The following is a 25,301-nucleotide window of genomic DNA, read 5'->3' as shown; positions in this document are numbered from 1 at the left end:
GATTGCGCCACAGTACGAGTTTATCGATGGTTTAGTCAGTACTTCTAGAACACTCAACAGCTGTAAGACAGAAACAGAGATAGATTTAGACCAATAACTGAGAGCTTGTAAACAACACCCAGTGAGCAGTAATTGCATACACTGTAGAGTAAGACGCTGATTGGATGTCAGTTATTTTAATGCTTTAGTATCTTATTTTGTTAATATATTTTTGCCAATTTTTATTTACCTTTTATATTAACCATTTTTTTTTCATGTTCCTACTAAAATAGTTAATTTTTGCAAATTTAAAAAACAGTTTTTTGTCCCCCATCTGATCCAAGTACTTTAATGGTGAATGTCAGCCAATACCAGTTCATTCTGATCTATGTGTTTTCATACATAAAACAGCCACATAATTTAAGTAAAATATGTAAAGCTACCAAATAATACTTCATTAAAATGACTTTATTTTAACCACATGAACCTGACAGGCCCTGTACTGGACCAAAAAAAAGCAACTTGAGTCTTCTGTGTGCTGTTGTGTCTTCTATCAGTATATAAAATATGTACAATACCTCCTTTATTATTCAGTGCATAATGTATTTTTTTCTGAGTGCACAAAGTCATTCAGAAAAGAACTTGGATCAGAGACACAAACTGAATAAAAATCTTTGTTAGATCATATTATTTACATATAATAATTGCAGCACCAACATTCAGAAATCTAGTTATTAGCCAAAAAAAGAGTAGCTAAAACGGCAAAAATAGCCAATTTTTAAATCGCCATAAAGGATTAAGTATGTGCAGTATGACATTCTTGACTAATATGTCTTTTTTGGCATACTTTTCTAATGACCATTTTATAATATGTTGAAAACAGGCTTATGATTGAATTTGATTGGCTAGATGATTTGACTACTAATATCTGAAGTGAAATCATTTCATTTTTGGTACATGCATAGTGATATACATGAATTTACAATCACTGGGCACTTCATATACCCCTACCTTGTATCTACACTTAATACAGTCATTGTATCTACACTACACTGTCTATTTTAGCAGCTCAAATTACCATATAGGTGCACTTTGTAGTTCAACAGTTACAGACTGTAGTCCATCTGTTTCTCTGTATGCTTTGTTAGCCCCCTGTTTATTCTGTTCTTCAGTAGTCTGGACCTCGACAGGACCAACATAGAGCAAGTATTATTTGAGTGCTTAATCATTCTCAGCACTGCAGTGGTATGTTAGAGTGAGTTGCACTGGTACGAGTAGGACTGTGCTGGTATGGATTTTTCCTTACTGCAGTGAAAAAGCAATGTATCCCTGCAGCTTGGCAGTTTGGCAGTTTACTGGCAGTTTAGATTAGACATACTTCCTTGCGAGATGGATACTTTTTTCCTACAAATGCAGCATGTTGTCTTGTTCAAATTTGCTGGCTGCCCCAGCTCAAAGCGAAAATATGCCCAAATCGGAGACATGAAATTTGGCTTAGATTCATGGCCATTGTTGAATAGAATAGCATCAACCGCCTGTCAATTGTATGGACCATACCACATAAGAAAGGAGTGTTCACTATAAGCACTTCCAATTAAAATCTGACTCTAACTGTTTACGTTATGCTTCTGCCTTTTATATCTGTGTATTATGTGTGTATATGTTCAATTGAACATTATCTGTAATTATCACAAGTACAAAATTGCCCATATGTGTAATGGACTGTCCCTCCCCCTCATATGCAAAGCTAAAGTGACCAGCAACTGAAAAGTTTTGTTTCTCCCGAAGCCCGTGAACATAGAATGGAAGACAGTCAATGATGGTAACTAAACCATAATGGTTGTGTTTATATTTCGTATCAAACACCATATGCACACCTGTAACTTACAGTAGCAACTATCAGATCAGTGTCCACTTACTGTCTACTCTGTTAGACACTCCTACCTTGTTGGTCCACTTTGTAGCTGTAGAGCCAGAGACAGTAGCTGATCTGTTGCTGCACAATTTGTGTTAGTCATCCTGTAGTCCTTCGTTAGTGGTTAGTTGCTGGCCACAGGACACTACTGCCTAGATTTATTTTGTTTGGTGGACTGTTCTCAGCTCTAGTTGGGCGAGGTGCGCCAGCAATCGGAAGGTTGAGGGTTCAAATCCCAGGACTGCCTGAGGTGCTAATGGCAGTTTAAAACCTGAAGTGGCACAGCAGCTAGTAAAGCATAATGTTTCTGCAATAATTTTGTTTTCAACTTGTCATGAGTGAAAAACATGGGGAGAGTATATTTTATATGTGTTTCTGGTTGCATCATAGCTGGATCAGGCTAAATACAGCCAGTGTCCGATCCATTATAATATGGTTCATCTGCTCCAATTCACAAAGGTGTCTTAAAAAAGAAAATCTCCTTGAATGTGCATGTTGTCTTAACTACATAATTAAGAAATAAGCTATGAAAAATTATTATTCTACAAAAAAAATGTATTAAAGAATTTCTTTTATTTTGTTTTATAAAAAAATGTAAGAACAAGTGGTATTCTCTTAATCTGCAACTTCTAATGAGTTTCACAAAACATAATTGTTAAATATATATAACAATATATCTTTCTTGATTATTGCCTTGGGTTTAAATACACTGTTAGAAATAAAGGTTCTGTGCAGGTACATTTTCGTTCATCAAGGTACAAACAATGTAAATGTACCCTCAAAGGTACATCAGTGGTTTTAAGGTCCAAATGTGTACCTTAAATATGTTTCTCCCAGGTGAAAAAGACATATTTGTATCTTGCCATAACCTAATATTTTAAAACAGAACAATAAAATAAAAGGCTGGAGACGAGACGGGGTGTGTGGAGTCAATACAACTTAGAAAATATATTTTCAGTAGATTGTGGTACAGGTGTGTTCCCTGACTAAAGGTACTGAGATGTACCGTTGAGGGTACCACCCCAGTGATGAGGGGCACTGCCCCAGTGACAGTTTCATACCTTTATTTCTGAGCATAGATCAATCTCTAAATATCTAACGTCTGAATGCTCCATATTGTAATATACACAAATGTCCACAGCAAAAAAGTGTAATGCAGTAGTTTACTATGTGTTTTCCAGGGACTGTATGAAGCTTGGGGAAGTGGATGGAAAGAAGATTGGCTGCACTGTCAGTCTCCTGGTGAGCTTCATTCTGCACATTCAACAACAGCTCAAATACCTCACCTGCCTGCTCAGATGGGCTTGCAGCAGTTTGGTGTTTATTTTTGTGTTAAAGAAGGTTATTACACACAAAAGGACCCTAAGACCAGCAGGTCACAGTGGTAAATCTGTTTTTGTTAGACTCTGGTCCAGCATCTCCTCAGCCATGTAAAAGGGCAGATTTACTTCAAGATTTCAGTACAGCACTGGTCAGGACTGTTAATTCTTCAGCTTCTCAGAGTGTCGAGTAGAAAAAGCTTTTCCGACAGTGATGGCTCTATTGCTCGCACGTCAGCGCTAGAGTTTTTTTCCCAGTGTTCTGAGCTCTTTTGCTTCTTGTTCTTAGTTCACCTCATACAAGAATCCATAGCAACCAGCAAAACAAGAACCCACAAGCACCTGGCTGTGTGGGCGGACAGCTCTGGCCCCATTAATTTTGTGCAGAAAAACACTTAAGGTCCTTGGCCTCTCTCTCAACCTTTCTGCCTCTCTCTCTCTACCTTTCTTTCTGTCTTTGTCTCACTCTGTCTCTCTTTCTCTCTCTCTTGCTCACTGTGCAGAACTTCTATAAAACGGAGCTGAATAAAGAGGAGATGTACATCCGTTACATTCACAAGCTGTATGATCTGCACATGAAAGCACAGAACTTCACAGGTAATGGGAGAGAATGATGATGCTCCATAAAGAAAAAGGGAACAAGGGTGGATGGGTTTTTGTGACTCATTGTATGCATGTATTTGTGCAGAGGCCTCTTACACCCTGCTGTTGTATGATGAGCTGTTGGAGTGGTCAGAGAGGCCGCTGAGGGAGTTCCTGAATTACCCCATGCAGAGCGAGTGGCAGAGGAAGGAGTACCTGCACCTGACCATCATCCAGAACTTCGACCGCGGAAAGGTCCCAGCCCATGCCATATCTCACTTACACTCTGTCTCCCTTTTTTCTTTTTTTGATCTCTCTTCTCTCTCAAAAAAGATGTGTTAATTAAGTGTATAATTTTTTGTTAATTAGCACGTTTTAGGTGTTAATTAACCATTCTCTTGTTGAGTCGTCGATGTTTTAATTTTGAGTCAGGCCTGACACATGTTGTGTAATAAGAACACAAGTGTTAATTCGTCTACATTAAAGCTCTATTTCAGGCCTAAATTTTGGTCCAAAGGTGAATATAGCCCCAGAACATTGTTGAAAATTTTGACCCACAGCAGGATTAAAAGTCTAGCTCAACCACAGCCGGACAAAATTCTGTCTAAACCCAACCACCACCAAATAGAGATAACATTTCAATTTCTTTAATGATAGAGTCTGTTAAAGGGGAATTCCACTAATTTTTCACAATATCTGTGTTATTAAATAGTAGTAGGTTCACTGGTCGGTTCCAGATAGTAAGTAGAGTGACTGTATCTGACACTGACATAACTGACATCTCTAATGAAGAGAGTGTAAAATAGCAATAACGCTCATTTTCACTGGTATTAACAGGATCTCTGTGGGATAATTGGACTATATTCTGGCTTCACTAGTTTAGCTTGGGCATATGGCTAAGCTAACAGACTTGAATAACATTCAAAGACAGGCTTTGAGTTTAAATCTTTACCGAGTCAACATCCAAATAAAGAAACTGTCACTTGAATATCTGTTACGTGCTACAGATGTCTACATTGAATCTAGAGAGCTACTATGAAATGCACATATTAGCCAGTGTTAGCTCGATCATAACATAACATTGAGTTCCCCTTTGCCAGGCTAGTGGAATTTATTTACCATTGTCTTGGCAGAACAGATAAAAGTTACTTACAAAGCACTCTACATTAAGGATTGCTGTGTAATGGCGTACTTGGCTGGCAAATGCTCATGATTTAGTGACTGTCTGGTTCTTGGCGTAAACAAACGTATAAAGTCGAACAACGTAGTTTGTTTTATAACCTACACAATTGAAAAAGAGCACAGGGACCTGTATTTTATTTAAAAAAGAGCAAAATTTGTCTACTTTAAGTTTAAATTCCACTTTGATAACTGTAATCATTAGTCAGTGCCTTGAAACCACATCTTAAAAGTTTTTAGTCTGGAGAAACTTTTCACCATGCTTTGCTTTCATACTGGCTTCATGGATACCAAATCAAAAACTGTTCAAGGCAATAAAAATAGGGGGAAAAAACTAAAGTGACAGTAAATGCAGTCCAAAGGGTATGAAACTGGCATGAGACAGGCTGTCAGAATCCCAAATGTGATATCAATAATCAGGTTCTGTTGGGTTCTGACAAATATTATCTAAAATTAAATGCGTTCTGCAGTGCACACATAGATGTAGTTTTACAATGTACCATTTCATTTTTCTTTCTTCCTTTCATACCTTCTCTGTTTTCTACATTCCCAGGTTGATATTTTTTTATTCCCTTGTTGAATGGAAACATAGACTCCAGCATCAAGTGATCAAAATCTCAGTTGGAAATCGTCTTTCCATTAGTTATTCATCAAAACAAAACAGAATTTACATAATCAACATGCTCATCGGCTCCTTGAATGAAGGTGAAAAAACCCTCACTGATTCCATAGCCTGGTGTATTTTCGTCTGGAGACATCTGTGAGTGCCATTGCCGGGGGATTAGGAAGCAGCAGGGTAGAAAACCTTCCACTTAATTAGCATCACGGCAAAGCATGCTACACACTCTGGAAGCGTTTCCACGGCTCTGTACAAATTGAATTGGTGATCATCTGCTGCCCCCCAGTGGAAGCTACATAACTGCAGCTAATGTGCTGAGAGATGACATACCTTCTGTTTTCTTCTACAGTGCTGGGAGAACGGCATCCTCCTTTGTAGAGAGCTGGCTGACCAGTATGAATCATATTATGATTACAGGAACCTGAGCAAAATGAGGGTAGGAATCTTTAAGTATTACTATGTTTCATATGCAAATTAGGGCTGTTACTATAGATTATTATTTGAGTAATATGCCAGTTATTTATTTAGTTTTTAGGCAATAAAAGGGCTTCTGTAAACAATAGCAAACTATGTACAGCCTTTCAAAGATTCCAAAATACTTTACTGGAAAAGGATATTAGGATACTTCATTAAAACAGTTAAAAATACGGTGTGGCAAATAAAAGCATGTAAATTAGGGATGGGCAGTATGATGATATTCATTATTCTGATAAATCACATCAAATTATGTCACAGTATGCTTTTCTGAGCATATCATGGACATTTTCAGTACTTAAAGAACGTTGAACAACTGCATGTTTCATTACAAAGAGAACCTATTTAGTCATGTTTAGCTGGATTTAGTGTGTTTCAGCTTATCAAATGACACAAATGCTAACTGTTGTGATGTGTATTGTTTATCCTGAAGTATTGTGATATTACATTTTTGCCATATTGCCTACTGCTAGTCTAAATCGGACAAAAAAGACCAGTTGAAGAAGCAAAAATATATATTATCATCATGAAACTGCCAAGTTATCATTAAAGATCATCAAGAGAAGAATAAGATGTATTTGAGTAATGTAGTTTAAAAAAATACTCAAAAATCGAGACAGCCCTAATTCAGATTGTGTTTTTGTTAATGCAATTCATCCACACAATATAATGTCACTGATACGTGCTAGTAAAATCTCTGAAATAACTCAAATGTGCAGATGATGGAGGCCTCGCTGTATGATAAAATAATGGACCAGCAGAGATTGGAGCCAGAGTTCTTCAGAGTGGGCTTCTATGGAAAAAAGTTTCCTTTCTTTTTAAGGGTAAGTGGCAGTCCTCTTAACACCTAGAATGGAAAAGGTCAGATGGAGTTCAGGCCACCTAATCGTAACCCATTATTTTACTACATATGACAGTGAATAGTTTGGTCCTCTGTTTCTTTGGAGTCCACTTGATGGCACTGTAAGCCACAGTCTATGCTTGATTAAAGTGTGTACCTATGTCTCTGTGTGTGTGTGTGTGTGTGTGTGTGTGTATGTGGGCTTTGCAGAATAAGGAGTTTGTGTGTCGTGGTCATGACTACGAGCGTTTGGAGGCCTTCCAGCAGCGCATGCTCAATGAATTCCCTCATGCCATTGCCATGCAACACGCCAACCAGCCAGACCAGACCATCTACCAGGCCGAGGCCCAGTGTATCCTCTCTGTTGCATATTTTTACACTTATATGCATCATAATTACCACATCCTGTATTGTATGTTATCTCTATTATGACCCATCAGACCAGACATACTACACACAGGCACTAGTCATCTTGTGCTTTCTATGAGATCACTAGAGGCTCTGCAGTACAGTATTATCATGGACTTGATCCACAATACGGCTCTGTTATGATGTTTAAAAATTTGTGATAAGTATTTTGATATAATAGATTTTGCAAATTGCGCCCCTAAAAGAGACTTCTCAGTGCCGTCTTGTGCTTTTCAGTATATCATGTTAGAATGATTCTTGAGTCACAATACATTTCCAACAATACAAAAGTATTGTGCAGAGTCACACTCAAATCATATGCTGACTGATTTGTGACTCGACTCAGACTTGCCCTTAAATGACTGCCGACTTGACTCAGCCTTGCAATTAAATGATTTGTGATTCATCTCAGGCTTGCCCTGAAATGACTCCCCACTCAGACTCACCATTAAATGGCTTGCGACTTGGTCCGACTTCATACTTACGACTTGTGAAGTTTCAGTCTAAGAAAAAACATAAACAGACCTTACTTGTGTGACTTTGCCTGTCAGTTTTGCTAAGGTCATGCTCAGTCATCACTGCACTCCCATTGTCCCACAGCTCGCAGTGGCATCAGGGTTTGATACAGCTTCAAGCTAGTCATTCATTAGAGAAATCCTACAGCCTGCTTGAGAGAACTGAAGCACTACCTGCAGTAAACACGTTGTTTAAAGGAAAGAAGCAAAACAACTTGAAATGGTTGCCTGAATGTAGTTAGGATAGCAAGTGTGCTAACTAGTGCAGCCACCAATTTAGCTGAAGTTGTCAGTTCATCAAGTTTATTCCTTTAAAACTCAATAATACTTCAGCAAGTCTAGCTGTTGCACTAGCTAGCTAGCATATGCATTGTATAAACTACAGACTAACTGTTTCAACTGGTTTTGCCTCTTTCCTTTAAACACCCGTTTACTGTGTGTAGCACTTTAGTTGATGCCTTCACATCGAAGCCTTTTCTGTAATGAAAGTTATTTGAAGCCGTATCGAACCTGGCGGATTTTAGTAGGGAGCTACTTTTGTACCATGCTGTTCCTGCATGTGATAACAAGACTTAACTAAAATTCTTTACTAAAGATTCAAGACTCGACTCGAACTTGCATAAATCAGCTTCTAAGTATCTCTGGTATTGGTATATAACGATATATTTTGAATTGTTACATTTAAATGTAACAGTTTAAATTATGCCTCCAAAAAACTTCTCCTCACCATCTTGTGCTTTTCAGGGGTGGGAATCAAGAGAGGCCCCACAGTACAATATTATGAGGATACTTGAGCCGCAATATGATTCTGTTATGACTCTTAATGAATTGTGATGTGCTCTGATAGGACATATTGCAGTAAATTAAGATTTATTATTTTACTGCAGACTACACATCCAAAAAAAAGACTTCCCAGCACCAACTTGTCGAAAGCAATAGATTTTGATATCTAATTAGTCCACGAGTGGGCTTAAAACAATAATTTTGAAATATTATTAATTGAATAAAATATTGCCACTTGTGTATTGATACTGTTTTCAATACTATATTTGCAATACTATATTATTAGATACATTGTACTGCATTTTTTTTCCAAATATCAAAATTACACCATTGATTATGGGCTGATACTGATTTGATTACCTTCCTTTAGAAACTGCTAAGATTTAAAATGAGCTGTTTTAACTGAAGCACTTCACTTAACTACTCAAATGCTCTACTAGCCCACAGGAAGAAATACACAGCTAACAACACATCACACAGTGTGAGAGTGACATTCAAGACAGATTTGTTACAAGATTGAATTAAATTAGTTCATTTTTTCTGTTAATATCTGATGCAGCATTTTTATTGATATTGTCGTGATATTGATACCTGATGTAGAATCACTGCTATCTCTGCATGTATCTCTCGCATCCCTAGTGCTTTTCTAGCTTGTTCTGCACTAGACTGAGCAGCATCTCTAATGAGGGGTGGAGGAGTGTTTTTGTTTTTAACAAGCACAAGACCGTAGTACCCCGCTGTAAATATACATCTGTCCACTGGCAGAAAATCGATCCTGTCCCACTCTGACTGGGCTTGGCTCTGGTAAACTCCAGGGCGCAGACGCAGGCTCACTTGACGGGACGGATATGTGGAAGGTTGAAGAGTGCCGAATATGGGACTTTCTCCCGAGTGCAATTAGAACAGACAGGAGCGGTCAAACTGCATTAGCATAGCGCTTTGTTATCCTTGCAAGCAATTAATCAGTGCCCTTCCTGGATCGCTGCCATGCTCTATTCATATTTCTGTACTGATGAGTCCTTGTTGATCTGGGCTGTGATCTACAGCCTGCCGGATGTGCGTACATATGCTGTGTGTGAACAGAGAATAGGCTGCTTTGTCAGTACGTGGGAGGGGAGAGGACAGTCAAGTGCAAGCGTTTCAGTGTGAAGTGGGTGTGTGTTTGTGTTAGGAAGTAGGTGCATGCACACACACTTTGCGTTTGGGTGAAGATGAGCTATTTGTGAAGTCATAAAAGTTGCATTATGGTTAGGTTTTGTGTGTATGAGTGAGTGTTTGGAAAGCTCATGGTCTGTGTGAGTTAGTATGCCATTTGAAACGCTCTCTCAGTCACTGACTCTCATTCACTTACTTATGTTTAGCTAGCCTGTGCATATATTATAAGGAAAGACTTTAAAGGGGAATTTCTCCAAAATTTCTGCATAACTTGGTCATTAAGATATAAACAGGGTCATTTGGATTGTTTGGATGTGAAATGGTGTAATGTGGAACAACTAAGCAATTCAGATTTCTTTTTAGTGGTTATGATAGTGACCAGGGCTCACAATATCCACAACACAAATATAGCTATTTTATATTTTATTTATTATCCAAAAATATACTCACTGATTTTGAACATACATGTGTGTTCTAAATGTATATAGATCATTCTACCCAATTGGTCACAGTTCAAAACTCATTTTGTACTTATAACTGACTGCCCTTTAAGCTATAAGCTGTCTAAAAAATAATGGCATCACTTTATATTATTAGACAGTGAGGTAAAAATGCTCAGTGTAAATATGCACAAGTAGCAGGTATACCATGGAAGCATGGCAAGTTTCATGAATCATCTCAAATATGTGAGTGTAGCGGTACTTATCTGGGTATTGTTGTCTGATGAAAGCGACTCTTTGCTATAGGAGGTGTACACCAGCACTGCGTCAGTAATGGTCGCTCTCAGGCACACAAGTCTGGCGCAGGGGTAAAAGGGGCCTAGAGCCACATGACTGAGCTCAACCTGGCTATGACTGTGCTCAACTTGACCTGCATGTTGCCCTCAATGCTGCATTCTTTGATAAAAAAGGTCATACTAGCCAAATGCAATAACTTAATGAAACTATTCATAAACTCCAAAACAAACGACTCTTAAACGATATACGAGTGACAGAAGTTAAGACTGTATTTTGATGTTAAGGCATCAATTGTAGATACTATCATGGCAGCAGAGTGCACAAGCAGGTGGGCTTCAGCCTGACTATTAATACATTATTAACACACTTTTTTTTTTTTCTGCAGTAACAGACGTTTAAAATTCTGGTTAATTTTGAAACATACATGTTAGTGTTTTTAAGAGTTATTTTGAGAATACAAAAAGATAGACTGTCTTTTTTTAAAATGTTTTACCTTACAATGCTTTGCATGTACCTCTTCTCCATGAATGCATTTTTAAAAAGTAAATTTCAGACCAAATCTTATCACAAACCTATGCAAAACAATGTCTCAGGCATTAAGTAACATTTTGTACTGATTTCATGTAACAATGGTGTTGTCTGATGTAGTTTTAGAGGCATTAAACACTTCAGACGTCTGGTTCCTATCACCATTATGCAGAAATTTTGAGACATAAAATATAGAGGTATAATTCCCTTTTATATATAAGCATAGTAATTCTAATACACTAATGTTATAATTCACATTTGCCTGTACCCCCCACCAGTATTCTCACTTCACATAATATCATTTGGTTAACAAACACATGCTTGCAAGATGTACTGCAGCCTGTCAGCTTTTAGTTAAAGTTTTTTAAGTTTACTTATTGGTGTTGGTTAGGTTAAATTGACCACTAAGCAGTTCATTTTTGTGTAGTTGTATTAGCGGGACTTTGTAAGCAAACTTGCAGGCCAGAGTGATTTATTCCCAAACTTCTGTTTAAGTACACTAGGTCTTGGAAATAAGCGCTGGAGGTCTAACAGCTTTACCGAGTTATGGCTGACCCAAAGCGCTAACTTCTAGTGAAATGACAGGCTAACTTTTGCTATGATGAACTGCTTCCCAGAAAGAGTAGTAAATTCTAGATAACAGAAGGTAGCCTGACAGTTTTGGCATATGTTCATCAGGAGAGAGCTCTACAATATGGACATCCGCACTCTGCATGGGAGTATCTTGTAAAAGCGTTTTGATAATTAGAAAAAAATGGCCAGACTGCATTCAACACACATTTGTCAGGCTAAGGGTTGGCCAGTCCTTATTAAACTTGAATGACATGATCACATATGGACTGTATCCTTTGAAATTTCAGATGGATGGGTTACTGGAGGGCACTACTCATATTTAAAAAAAAATGATCTCTTATGTTTATAGTGTGTTTTCATAAACCTCCTTGTCTTTCAGCAGTTAGTAATTGTTTCTAAAATGCTTTTTTTTGATCAAACTGTTATGAAATTGCTTCACTCCAACTTTGCTCCAGATTTTTTATTTCCTACTCCTCATTCACTCTCTGCTCATACATCAGAGAAAACCTGCTATGTGTCCACTCCAAAAAATTAATTCTATTAATTCTAAATTATATTTTATATCTTCAAGATAAGGACGAAAACGTCCAGAATTATGCAATTTATGAGTTTTATTAAGCAATGTTATTAAAACTGGTTAATCATTCTGATCTACACACATTTTCCAAAACATCTACTTTACTATTTGCACAGCAAAATATGCAACACAAGACTATTTATGTAAATACACAAATGCAGAATGCAGACGTTTGAACACCCCTGGTCATATTACATGTTTTGTTGGTTTTCTAAGTGAAAATATGTTGACACACACCCTGCAGGGAACAGACTTAAATATGGCATTTTCCACAAATTTTAGTGCCCAATTTTAACATACTGGAGTTTAACATACTGGGAAAAAATAAAGCAAAAAAAAAACAAAAAACAAATAAAACACAAAATATAATGTGAGCTATAACTTTTGCGCAGGCCACATTGTAAATTCTAAATAACATGAATTGAATATTAAATAATAAAGAACATTAATTGAGCATTAAAATGTGCAGAAGTGTGTTCTCTGCTGAGGATGTATTAACTTGTTCGTTTAGAAAATCAACAAAATATTACCAAGGGACACCCAAACTTTTACATGTGACTGTATGTGTTGAAGTTTGTTTTGATCCCTGAGAATTTTTAGTGTAGCCTGCTGTACCGTTCAGCAAAGCAGAAGCTGTGTGTATGAATGGCCAACATGTACAGGCTGAAGTAGTCACCCTGCCACAGTACTCATGTCACACAGAGGTAGTGTGTAGAGTTCTCTTGTGTCAGTTAAACACAAGATAAAATAATTATGTCTTTGTTTAAAAACATTAATGGTGCAAAGTGGTTCAAAGTGGCATAACTTGTGCTGTAATGCTTGGCCCCTTATGATTGCTGCTTGTGGCTATATTGTAATGATGCTTCCAGAATACTTGAAATGCTAAAGTGTCTGATTATTATAATTGAAATGTTCAAATTGAGTAAAATAATAAGAAAAACATTATTATAATTTCAAACTTTTGCATGATAATGTAAATCTTGCATGCACAGAGCTGCCATAAGGCTTGCTTGCATAGCAATTTGATAAACCTATTTAATCTGAACTGTTATCCTTCATATTTGTGTGTAAATTAAATAAGATAAATAATATTAGTACTGAGAGATATGAAAGTATTGACTGTCAGTCTCAGACCACAGCTTTCATATTTGTTAATCTCTGCAACGTTCCTTGACTAGTTGTGCCTCAGATTTGCAGATATATGCAGTGACTCCGATCCCAGACAGCCAGGACGTCCTGCAGAGAGATGGAGTTCCGGACAACATCAAGAGCTTCTACAAAGTCAACAACATCTGGAGGTTCCGCTATGACCGGCCCTTCCACAAGGGCACCAAGGACAAGGAGAATGAGTTTAAGGTAGACTGGCACCTATTATTGACTTCTTTGTTGGCTGTTAGCCTGTCGGCTTTGTCTCAACCTCTCTGCCAGTGTTTTTTCTCATTTTCTATTTCTAATATTTCTGTCTCTCTCTATATGTGTGACTTGGGTACTCATGCTATCAGTCTCGGTATGTGTGTGTGTAAGTGTGCATTTATGTGTGTGGGAAGGGAAGTGTGTATAGAGCTCAGGTGTGCTCTCATGTGTTGCATTATTCACTCTCAGCCCAGTGAGGCTAATTAAAGTTTTAGGGGCCAGGAGACCAGCTCATTCCAAATATCATTTCCCTCCTCTCTCTCGCTCAATATCCAGCCCAGAAAATCACATCCAAAGACGTGGATCATATCTACCGCAGGGGTTAGATTTCCCACGGCCTCAAGTGGGTATAGGGTTTGAAATAAACAGTTTAGCCTGCCCGATATTACATTTTCCCAGACACTGAGGTATGTATTGCCCTGCCTCACTTATCATGAAGTAATATTGTCCAAAAAATCTCATTAAGAAGCTAACTTAAGCTGAGATGATATTTAGATGATAAGATTATATTGGAGAGAGTAGCCTTTTTTGAATCTCATCTCCGCTAACCAAAGTTCTCTTCGAGATCTCCCTGTTGAGCCGGCATGTCGGATATGCATTAGCCAAAACGAGCTCGGGAACCCTGCTGAGAATGCCATCCAAAGCAAGACTTATGGATATGAGATTTAATGTGTGAAGAAGAAAGACTTAATAAACTGAAAGTAGGCTTATAATAAACCAGTTTAGAGAATAGTGTGTTTAAAATACAGATATTGAACAGTGTTGCTGTCTTTCAAGCCTGCCGTGTTGTATCACTCCTAGAACAACCTGATATTATGTGCCTTCCCGAAGGTAATGATGAGAGGAAGGGCAAAGATTGTAGAACCTGCCAACCTCTGGTACAAAGTCAGAGTGACTAAACCAGGAGTCCTCTGGTCCCAGCAGAGTTTGAAGCCCAAACTCACTGAGCCACTGCGATACATACTACTACAACTTGAACAGGCAGATGATGTGTATCTCAGCCCCTCTTCATAGCCTCATAACTCTGGATGTGAGTCACGTACGATCTCACGATAAGATGGAATCGAAAGTGCAGACTCGGCAGCTTCAGGAAATGTTTGAACCGTGTTTCTGTATTGTATAATCGCAAAGATAGAGATTTTTGCAGATACTGCTTAATCCAATGAACATTAATATCAGCTGATTTAATTGGCCAGCTTGAATATTAGTTGGGCCCTAAATACATCAGAGCCTTGCTAACACATCTATGACTTGTGCAAAATGGCGACATAATGTACAATGTGCTAAGGACAAACAGCATTCAATAAATAAAATGGTACCTAGTTGCAGCTGTCAAGTGAGAGATGAATGCGCAGGAACAAATGAGATTGTATTTCTGAGTGAAAGTCCATGTAAGACTGTCAGTATTATGAGCTGTTTACAATGCCTAGTGCTTGAGGGCGGAAGCTGCTTGTTTACAAACGTGCATTTGTTTTTTGGCATGCAGAGTCTGTGGGTGGAGAGGACTACGCTGACCCTGGTGCAGAGTCTTCCGGGCATCTCCCGCTGGTTCGAGGTGGAGAAACGTGAGCTGGTGAGGGAATCACTCACTGACGAAAGCCGTTTCTCTCTAATTACTACTCTTTCTGTTTCTTTTGCCAGTAATCACATCCAAGACAAATATTTAAATCTGACTGTCTGGTAGGGATGGGACTTTTCCTATCACATTATATAATATCAAATTTCCTATCATAAGTGAGCATATCAAATATATATAAGATATGTTTTTATATCCTGTTCAATCCCTATTGTCTAGTGACACAAAGGTTTAATGAATTTTTGTTCTGACTTGGCGCTTTGTGTCAGTAATAGTTTTGTGGTGTGGTGCAGGTGGAGGTGAGCCCGTTGGAGAACGCCATCGAGGTGATTGAGAACAAGAACCTGCAGCTGCGTACGCTGATCACGCAGTGCCAGACGCGACAGATGCAGAACATCAACCCGCTCACCATGTGCCTGAACGGCGTCATCGACGCTGCCGTGAACGGAGGTCTCGCTCGCTACCAGGAGGTGAACCTGAACTCAGCTTAACCCCTTAGACTCTTTCCTTATTGTTTTAATATTAATTTTAAGGAGTTATATTGTTTTTAGGTTTTATTGATACTGCTGCTCTTGTTGATGCTGCTTATTGATCAGCAGCAGTTAACCTTTATTCTTATGGATTATGTGCCATATCTTCGAAATACACCACAAGTCAAAAGTCTAGACACATGTACATTTTTCATAATCTTAAAGACATTCATTTAAAGGCTTATGCATACAGAAAATATTAAAAATATAGAAAACGCTTCTACAGTCATATGCAGAAGTGTGTCAACTTATTTATTAACTGAAAATAAGTTAACACATCCTCTTCAGAGAACACACATAAAAATCACATTTTTCTACAAATGTTCGTGCACAGCAACTATTTTTTAAGGATACTGGAAAAAATAAAATATATAACATGCCCTAACTTTTGCAGAGACCGTATTCTGTTTTATTTTTCTCCCAAATTGTTAAATTCAGCAAATCTATACTAATTGTCCATTAAAACGTGCAGTAATGTGTTCTTTGTAGAGGATAAATCAACAAAACATAATTTGACCAGAGGCGCCCAAACTTTCGCATACGACTGTATAATTTAATCATTTAATCATTTAATTCTCACTCAACTGATAGTGAGTGATGTGTGTAGGCAAATACACCCGAGTTGTTCTGTGTGAGTGTGTAGGTATTTGGGCATGTGTGTGTGTAGCTGCAGACCTGCCCCTTGAAGAGACAGAAGAGACCATCCAGTGATTTTTATAAACTCCAATTTATCTAGCACCCCGTGCAGGTCTTTTTATGTTGGACCTTTTGAAGACTCCAGTTTTTACCAATTTCTAACTTATGTTATGGTTCTCGTTCAGAAACAGAGATCTGGGGGCAATTACTAATCTTAAGACTTATTACTTATTAACTACTATGAATTATTCTGTTCCGAATATCAGGTGTGGGTGATATGGCAAAAAATTTATATCATGATTCTTCAACATTTTCATGATACACAATATGCATCAGGATGTATAGTTTTTTCTGATAATTAACCAGTTGAAACAGACAAAATAGAACTTGTAGTGCCACATGCAAAAATATATGATGATAAAAATAATAATAATAATAATAATAATAAATCTACGATTACAATGATTTTATGTTTTACAAACTGTACTGCACTAAATCTAATTAAACAGACCTATTTATGCTCACTTTGCAATGAAACATAGTTAGTCAGTGTTCTTTAGGTACTAATGATATCCACATAATGCTAAGAAAAGCAAATTGTAACATATTTTATCACGATAATGATAACATATTGTCATACTGCCCACCCCTGCCTATTGTGAAAATAATACCTAAGTTATGTATTAGGAATTAAACCTTAGGCCCACATACAGGTCCTTAGGGTTGGAGGTGTTAAATTACACACTCTAGCTTTTTCACTAAACATAACGGACCTGTAGATATTAGATATTCAGGGTCTATAATTATGGAGTCAAGTTTCAAGTGAAGCTGTGAATGTGTGCCTTGGGGTGCACTAGTTACCAAAGCTTGTGCCTCATAGAAAAGTCTAATTGGTGCATATTTGTGGATAGGTTTAGCAGAGAGGAAGGTGGAGAGCATATTCAAGAAAGCCTTTGCTAATATAGCAAAGCTATATTAACTTCGCTGCAAGTTATTGTGGTTGGTAGGAGCGTAGGCCTAATTAAATTAACTATAATAATATCAAAGCCAGAATGAATTAATCTACCAGTGAGTGGTTAGACTGCCCAAATGTGCAACTGAACCTTCTTTCATTGGTTTGCCCTAGTGCATTAGTCTTTACTGCCTGTTTTTTCACTCAGCATGTTAATCTATTTCCATGAAAGCTTCATGAGCTTCATGTTTTTTTTGCTATTGTTTTCAGGTCCTGCAATTAGGAACACCTCTGGGAAATTACTCTATCAGTCAAAAGTTTGGACATACTGAACTGGACATGCATTTTCATAATCCTATAGACATTTTTTGATTCGAAGGTTCATGCTTAAATGCAAATGAAATGTGTTTCAAAGCCAAAACAGAGATATTATGAAAAAAAAACACAAAACTAAAAATTAAAATATATGTATTAGTGGTGTCAAAATGAATATGTTAGTAAAATATTAAAACAATAAGTAATTAACATCACAATTTTTATTGTTTGACCCCTTTTTCTAGTTTGTTCAGTTGAACCATCTGTAGCAAAGTTGCTGTAAATCTGAGACTGCAGCCCTCTCAAAAATACACAGCTGTTAAACAGCAAGTTCCATTAGTGGCACTGTTGACTGAATATTGGAAACTGCACTCTGTTTCTATGTTCACCCTGCATTCGTGATAAAATAATGTTATTTAAAGTAATAAATACATTCTGATGAAGTGTATTTTGTCCACTCATACAGCTACAACATAATGCACTGTTCTATAAGTGGTCAAGTTTGTGCAAATAAGGCAAATGCGATTAAATAAGGGATTATAGGGGATAATTTTGACAGTAATCTAAAATAGAAATTAGCTTGATTTGTTTAACTGTTTTTGGTTTCTGCAAAACCTCAAATGTGTTATTTCATAGTTTTGATGTCTTTACTGCTGTTCCTGTGTCTAATCTAAGTGCTCTAGGTGTGCCACTCTTTTCACTGGTAGTATCTTTTTAAAAATAAAATGAATAAAATAGGATGTAAAAAATAGTCAAATAAAATAGGAAAATGTCATCTTTAGAGTCCTCCCCAACAACAACAAGCATAATAATGCATGCAAGAAGGCCCTGTATTTTGAGATATCTTAAAATCCTTCAATAACTGAGGGTTAGTTCAGTTGATTTCAGGTGATTTTTGTGCAGTGTGGGCTCTTGGGTGGGATCATCTGGATAGCCCCCTGCATTACCACACTTTGAACTCCTGTTGCGTGCTGTGCAGTAAGAAAATGAATGAACAGTGCAGCCTTAAAAGCAGACTGTCCATCTGCAGCCTAAAAGCTCTGGGAAAATTTGTAACGTCTGGGTCAACCTGGCAACGCTCTCAAGTGTGCGTGGCTGTTTGTTGCATAGCAACCTCGCTTTAATGCACATGCAGTATTCACCTTGATAGACTCTGCAAATGCGTCGTCAGGGTAGTCAGCTCTGTATGAGGAACTGACCAGCTGCATGAGTGTGTTGGGGTTGAGTGGGGACAGAAATTTGTGTATACATTTATGTACACATGTTTCTCTTAACCTTTCACAAGTCACTCTGTTTGACAAGAGTGGTTCAGTTTGGGGGCAGTGAATGTGAATGAGTAGCATTAAATGGATTTGGATTGTAATACATGGCAGTAGCAGCAGTCTGCTCATTATTGAATGGTCCAGCTTTTGGCATTACTATTTAGATTTATTGCTGCTATTTAGGTTCAGCCCTTAAGGAAAATCTATTTTTTTCCACTCTCATTTGCAAGCCTCTCAGTTTTAATTGACTCTCTCTAATGATTTTTAGTTTCCCCTGACAGTGATTTTGCCTTTCACTATTTGCAAATTGATAATATTAGTGTCAATTTCTTTTTATATTCCTTAAAGACATGAAATAAGACAGTGACTAATTTCCATTTTCTAATATTATATACTGGCTAAAGCATGTTTATCTTTAACCAGAGGAAAGCAAACATATGACACATAGTGCATTGACTTTCATAGATGTATCGGTTAATAATAATCTAATTTCCCAGACCCAGAATAAGCCTAAATTAAGTTTCAGACTTAATTACCATGTTAATGGCGATTCACCATTTCAAATTATTTTATCTAGTATTAGGCTTTATTGTTGCCTGGGAATCCAGCCCGGTGAGTTCAGACAGTACTGATTTATTTGTTTTTTAGACTAAGTCAGCCTTAAGTTTTGGACTTGTTACCATGTTATTGCTGATTCTTTACTATTTTTTTTAATCTGGTACTAGACTTGATCATTACCTGGGGAAACTAGCCCAACAAGTTTGAACAGTACTGATTTATTTGGTTGTTCTTTGACAGAAATCAGACATTATATCTAAGAATATGACCATTTTCCCAGACCCAGAATACCCCTTAGGTACTTACAGTACTGTGCAAAAGTCAGAGACCATCTTTCATTTATTTAATTTACAGTCAATGTGGCCATTAAGTTGGCAGGTTATAAGTAAGAAAGTTATTCATTTTACAGGAGATACTTCTAAGGTGATTAAATAAAAGATAATCCAGAAAAATCACAGAAAAAAAAAGTGAAAAAACAGGAGCTTCCAAAACTTATTAAAAATTATTGAACGATACAGAGATGCAGACACTCCTAACAATAAAAGACCTGGTAGAACTCCAAAACTGTCACCCTCTGACAAACAGTACCTAAAACTTTCATCTCTGAGAGAGAGGAGAAAATCAAGCTCCACTCTTTCTTCAGATCTGAAAAAATCCACAGGTGTTTCTGTCCATCCTTCTACTGTGAGAAGACAACTCAACACTGTGGTTCTGAAAGGATGTGTAGCTACTGAGAAAAAGCAAATAGACAAAAAAAGAACATCAAACAAAGTAGCTGCTGGTGTTCTCAGAACAATTTACTGACCGCCCCAGAGTCCAGACCTCAACATCACTGAATGTGAGATTATTTGAACCGTGACAAGCAGAAAATGCAACCAACTTCTAAGACTGAACTTTGGAGGTGTGAAAAAACACTTCGGAAGATTTCTTTGAAAAACTAAAAGTAGGTTTCCCAAAAGAATGGAAGCTGTAATAAAGGAAAAGGTGGACACAGTAAATGCTGAAGAATTTTTCGTGTTAAATACGTTTTCTTCTTTTTTCCCCTGACACTGAAAAATATATAGCTTGTACTTAAAAAATATGTTGTCTGGAAATTTAACAAATGAAGGGTCGTCTCTGACTCTTAGACAGTTCTGTAATTACCATGGTAATGGTGATTCTCCATAGACTATTCTTTTTGTTTTGGTTCTAGGCTTAGTTGCTGCCTGGGAAATTATCCCAGTGAGTTCAAGCAGTCCTGGTTTATTTGCTTGTTCTTAGAGCACTGTCCAAAGACATGGACCATTTTAGGGGCTGAGAATAAGCCTTAAGTTTAGAACTTAATTATTGTGTTAATGGTGATTCTCTATTGAGAAAAATTTTAATCTGGTACTACACTTAACCGTTGCCTTGGAAACCAGTTCAAAGAGTTTGAAGAGTGTGTTCTTAGACACACTTGTAAGGCTGAAATTCTGAAAGATATTTGTCAGAGTGGTGGTGGAGTTGTGGTGGAGCGGCTGCGCTATCAGATTTAGGCCACTGGAGTTGTTCCGTGTGGCTCTTTGAAGCTGGAGGAAGGCGCGCCATCCTGTAGCTTCTCCTCTCTGGCTGGCTCTTTGGAGATACAGGCCCGTCATCCTTGGGAGAGATTGCAGACAAATCCAGGCTCTGTTCCTCACCCCGCTCTCTTTCCTCCTCTGAAGATTTGAAAAGGCTGTGTTCCTGAGCTCTGTTCTCAATGGCGTTCCTTTAAAGCGGCGTGTTTTCTCCGAGCGCCTGCCATTTGCAATTCATTTCTGCTGTCTGGAACAGTTCAGTCTGGTGCCATGACATCATGGAATAGCATCCAAATGGATACAAAATCAAAAGTTCAAAACGCATCCTTGTCTTCTGTGGGCTCCTCACTATAGTATGCATATGAAGCACCTAGAGGTTAGATGACGCATGCACTTATGCAAGTCTGCTAGAGGTCACGAGCAGAAAATTTTAATATTTATGGCCGATTCTGGTACCGACAGGAAATTCCAAAGTCAGAGACTATTAAAATGTTAATACATTGGAGAATATCGCCCTTCAACTGATGTAACTTTTAGCTTAAGTTTTCTCCATTTTAAAAATGTATTTTTGATTTACCCGACAAGGTTGCAGCCTTAAGCCGACAGCTACAGGAAGATTCAGTTGTGTGTTTTTGCTTTGAAGAATATATAAAAGCATTCAGCATCATGTTTGGATTCTTGGATGGTCTAACTGTGTGTGTATTTTCTTCAGGCATTCTTTGTGAAAGATTACATGATGAATCACCCAGAGGACGGAGATAAAATCGGACGACTGAGAGAACTGATGTTCGAGCAGGTCAGTATTGATACATCTTTTTACACACAAGGCATATACTAACCAAACTGATGGTCCAGTCAGTCCATAATTCAGTGTTTCTCACTCATATGTCATTTTCTCCTTTTCTTTTTAAGCATATTTGAGTCAGATAAAGAGATCAATTGGATATTAGAAACTTTTATGACTTTTGATGACTTTTATGGCAGACTAGTTCTGTCTTATCTTACACCACTGTGGCTGTTCAGCTTTGCCTCTAAACCTTTTGAGCATAAACGCTGCAATTTAGATAGTGTGTTAAATTAAGCAGTTATGTTTTTCACGTGCAGTTTGAAATGTTGTAGTTATGTTTATTATGTGTTGGTTTCAGAAAGTTTGAAAGTTAAATGTCTATAAAGCTTAAGGTCTCTGTCTCTCTCTCAGGCACACATACTGGAGTTTGGTCTGGCCGTCCATGAGAAGTTCGTCCCTCAGGATATGCGGCCACTGCATAAAAAACTGGTGGACCAGTTCCATCTGATGAAATCCAGCCTAGGAATTCAGGTAAACCTGCTAATTTAAATGGCTTCAAAGACAAATATATGAATAGTTATGCCTATGTTTGTGTCTGTTTCCAAAACTAAAGTGACACGTTTAACAAATAGAATTTTAATTGCCCCCAAATGAGTTGTTTTCAGCTAGAACTGTAGTGAAATTGTAGTGAGAGATGTAGTGAAAGTTTCATAGTTTTCAACCACAGTCATTATATCGTCCTAATTACTATGAGTAATTTGTGAGATGTCTCTCTGTGTTTGAGCTAGATAGTTATATTATTTAGGTCTAAATAATATATCTCTGCATTTCTTAATTCCATATTGCGTTAGATCTTTCTAGTCTATTATGTCCTCTCTCTGCACTAATTTTCAAGCTAATTTATTTCCTTTCACATACATAGGAGTTCCCAGCATATGTGAGGGCCAGTCCTATCCACTTCCCCAATGGAAGCCCACGCACCGGCCGTAACTCCATGCCCAACATCCTGAGCCCAGAGGGAGGTCGCGTGGTGCCCCGCCGCAGGTGAGAGAGACTGTGACAGGTGTTTGTTGTGTGCAGGATCAGACCCCAAGACCTAGATCTATGCACCACCCATAATATTTTCATTCACAGCTGTTACAAGGTTGGATAGGCTTCACAGAACACTGGCAAAATCCCATTCAACTTAATTGGACATTGTAGCCATTGTGCATTGAGCAACCTTTTGTCCCAATACCTGAATTCCATGTATGTGATTAATTTCAGATGATGTTTATTATGTACAGCTGTGGTCACTTTGTTAAGACAGATCAGGAACAGCTGTGATTGAATCAACTCCAAATTTTATAGAGACTGTTATTGGTCCATTATTTTTCCATTGAGATCTAAAAATTTCTCCCTCAGTTTGTCTTTCCACAGCTATCAGTAGATAGATAGACAGTAGATTGACTTTACTTATGTAGCTCAAGGCAACATATTGTCATGCTTTCTGTTTACAGCTTTCTGCTTTCTGTTTAGGTTGAATTGAATTTTTGCCAGTGTCCTGTAAAGCTTGTCCAACCAAGTAACAGTTACTGTGAAGGAATACATTAGTAGGCGGAGCATGGATAGGTCAATCTGTAAGGGATTAGACTGGTCGATTTGTACCAGATAATGTGTAGGTGAAATTTCCCTAAATTAGCACAGATAGCTGGATGCAAACGGTAGATGCAACACTTACAGGGACATGTGGCCACCAAAAAATATTGTCTGTTATTAGGCTTTACCTTGAGGTTACTGTGGGTTTTATGAGTTAAAGAAGGCTATTCACTTCCTACTGATGCTGCACTGCAAAAAATGATTTCTTAGGAAGTGTAATATACTTACAACAATCTCAAATTTATCATTTTGAGATTGTTGTAAGTATATTACAAACCTATTTATACGAGGTTTTATTAATTTTATCTAGAGAAATTGCCTTATACTATGACCAGATAATCTTACTTGTTTCAAGACATACACACACACATACACACTTTAACTAAGCCGCTTATCCTTCTGGGTCGTGGGGGGTGCTGGAGCCCATCCCAGCGGTCATTGGGCAGAAGGCAGGAAACATCCTGGACAGGCCACCAGTCCGTTGCAGGGCAGACACATAGGCATATACAATCACACACACACATTCACACTTTGGGGCAATTTAGCATATCCAGTTGGCCTGACTGCATGTCTTTGGACTGTGGGAGGAAACTGGAGCACCCAGAGGAAACCCACACAGACACGGGGAGAATGTGCACACTGCAGTGTTTCAAGACATAATGTAAAATTATCTTCTGACAGAATAAGACATTTTCACTTGATAAAAATAGTTCACACAAGTTCAAAAAATAACGACAATCTCATCAATCTCAAAACGGGAAATCTTAGGCATATTTCCAGAATTATTGTTTATTATGCTCACTTGCTGAGGAATCATTTTTCGCTGTGATGATAAATATTGTTTTAAAATCACAGATCCCTTTAGCAGTCACTTAAATTACAGCACCTTCTCTGGTTAAACCATCTGGAATAGAGTTTTAAGTTTCAGTGTCAGTGGAGTGTTTCAGTAAGCAGGAGACATACATAGTGCCATTAGGAGTCGACTGCACCATGTTTGTATTCCTTTACACTTATTGGGCTGGAAAGCTGTCTATGTTAGAACTGTCAGTTTTAGCTATTGCCAAGCTGTAAACCCCCCCCCCTCCCCCAAGTGTAAAGAGTTTTCTACTCACAGCTTTGCTTAAAATAAAAACACCATATGGAGGCTGAATTCTAACACTGCATGTGTCTATGTGTGTGTGTGTGTGTAGTCCTCTCAGCTATCCTGCGGTGAACCGCTACTCTTCGTCCTCACTGTCATCGCAGGCCTCCAATGAAGTGAGCAACATTACGGGCCAGTCAGAAAGCTCAGACGAAGTCTTCAACATGCAGGTGAGTGCTCCAACCCAGCGCACCGACAGCTCACACATATACACGCACACACTTGCGCACTCAACAGAACTCTGAGGCACTAAATCAGCCTGCCACCTCTACCCTTACTACACCTCCTCTTACATCTCTCTTTCTACTTGCTCCAAATCAGTCTCTCTTTCATCTTCTCCCCTAATCTCACTCTCTCCACTTGCTCCTTCTGCTCTTATCTCTCTCTTAATTGCCCTCATGCTGTTTTCATCTTCATCTCCTTTTCTCTCTCTTTCACACACTCATTCTTAATCTCTCCGTCTTTTCTCACCTTTTTTCTCTCTATGACAATAAGATTCTCAGGTTCTCAGGTATGAGTTGAAAAAAAGATGGATTGAAATGATAATGCTGTTCTTGAGCTTTTATCTTAGACTCAGATCTCAGAGGACTGTTTGTAATCTTTGTGTTTTTTCTTTTTTCTGTCTCCCTGTCCATCTTCAGCCCAGCCCATCTACCTCGAGCCTCAGCTCCAATCACTCAGCATCTCCCAATGTCACCAGCTCAGCTCCGTCCAGTGCCAGAGGTGAGGACTGCCACTCCACTTTCCCTCCGAGCCCACAGTGTATGTTTGAGA

General features: G+C 38.1%; 1 protein-coding gene across 2 annotated transcripts in view; it reads left to right on the top strand.

Moving 5' to 3' along the window:
• Positions 1-25,301, top strand: part of dock4b (dedicator of cytokinesis 4b) — a 164,103-nt gene that overhangs the window by 124,092 nt on the left and 14,710 nt on the right. For both annotated transcript variants that reach the window (XM_036577481.1, XM_036577483.1), the window contains 14 exons: positions 3,076-3,136; positions 3,717-3,810; positions 3,902-4,050; positions 5,943-6,029; positions 6,787-6,891; positions 7,119-7,260; positions 13,374-13,540; positions 15,084-15,170; positions 15,467-15,643; positions 21,674-21,757; positions 22,160-22,279; positions 22,671-22,792; positions 24,577-24,697; positions 25,169-25,250. In XM_036577481.1, coding sequence (XP_036433374.1) covers positions 3,076-3,136; positions 3,717-3,810; positions 3,902-4,050; positions 5,943-6,029; positions 6,787-6,891; positions 7,119-7,260; positions 13,374-13,540; positions 15,084-15,170; positions 15,467-15,643; positions 21,674-21,757; positions 22,160-22,279; positions 22,671-22,792; positions 24,577-24,697; positions 25,169-25,250 — 1,598 coding nt within the window. The remainder of the gene's footprint in view (positions 1-3,075; positions 3,137-3,716; positions 3,811-3,901; positions 4,051-5,942; positions 6,030-6,786; positions 6,892-7,118; positions 7,261-13,373; positions 13,541-15,083; positions 15,171-15,466; positions 15,644-21,673; positions 21,758-22,159; positions 22,280-22,670; positions 22,793-24,576; positions 24,698-25,168; positions 25,251-25,301) is intronic.

The sequence above is a fragment of the Colossoma macropomum genome, unplaced genomic scaffold (genome assembly GCF_904425465.1).
Source record: "Colossoma macropomum unplaced genomic scaffold, Colossoma_macropomum, whole genome shotgun sequence".
In the NCBI taxonomy this organism is placed as follows: domain Eukaryota; kingdom Metazoa; phylum Chordata; class Actinopteri; order Characiformes; family Serrasalmidae; genus Colossoma; species Colossoma macropomum.
The sequence above is the reverse complement of the archived record's forward strand: the minus strand, read 5'-3'. Positions and strand labels throughout refer to the sequence as shown.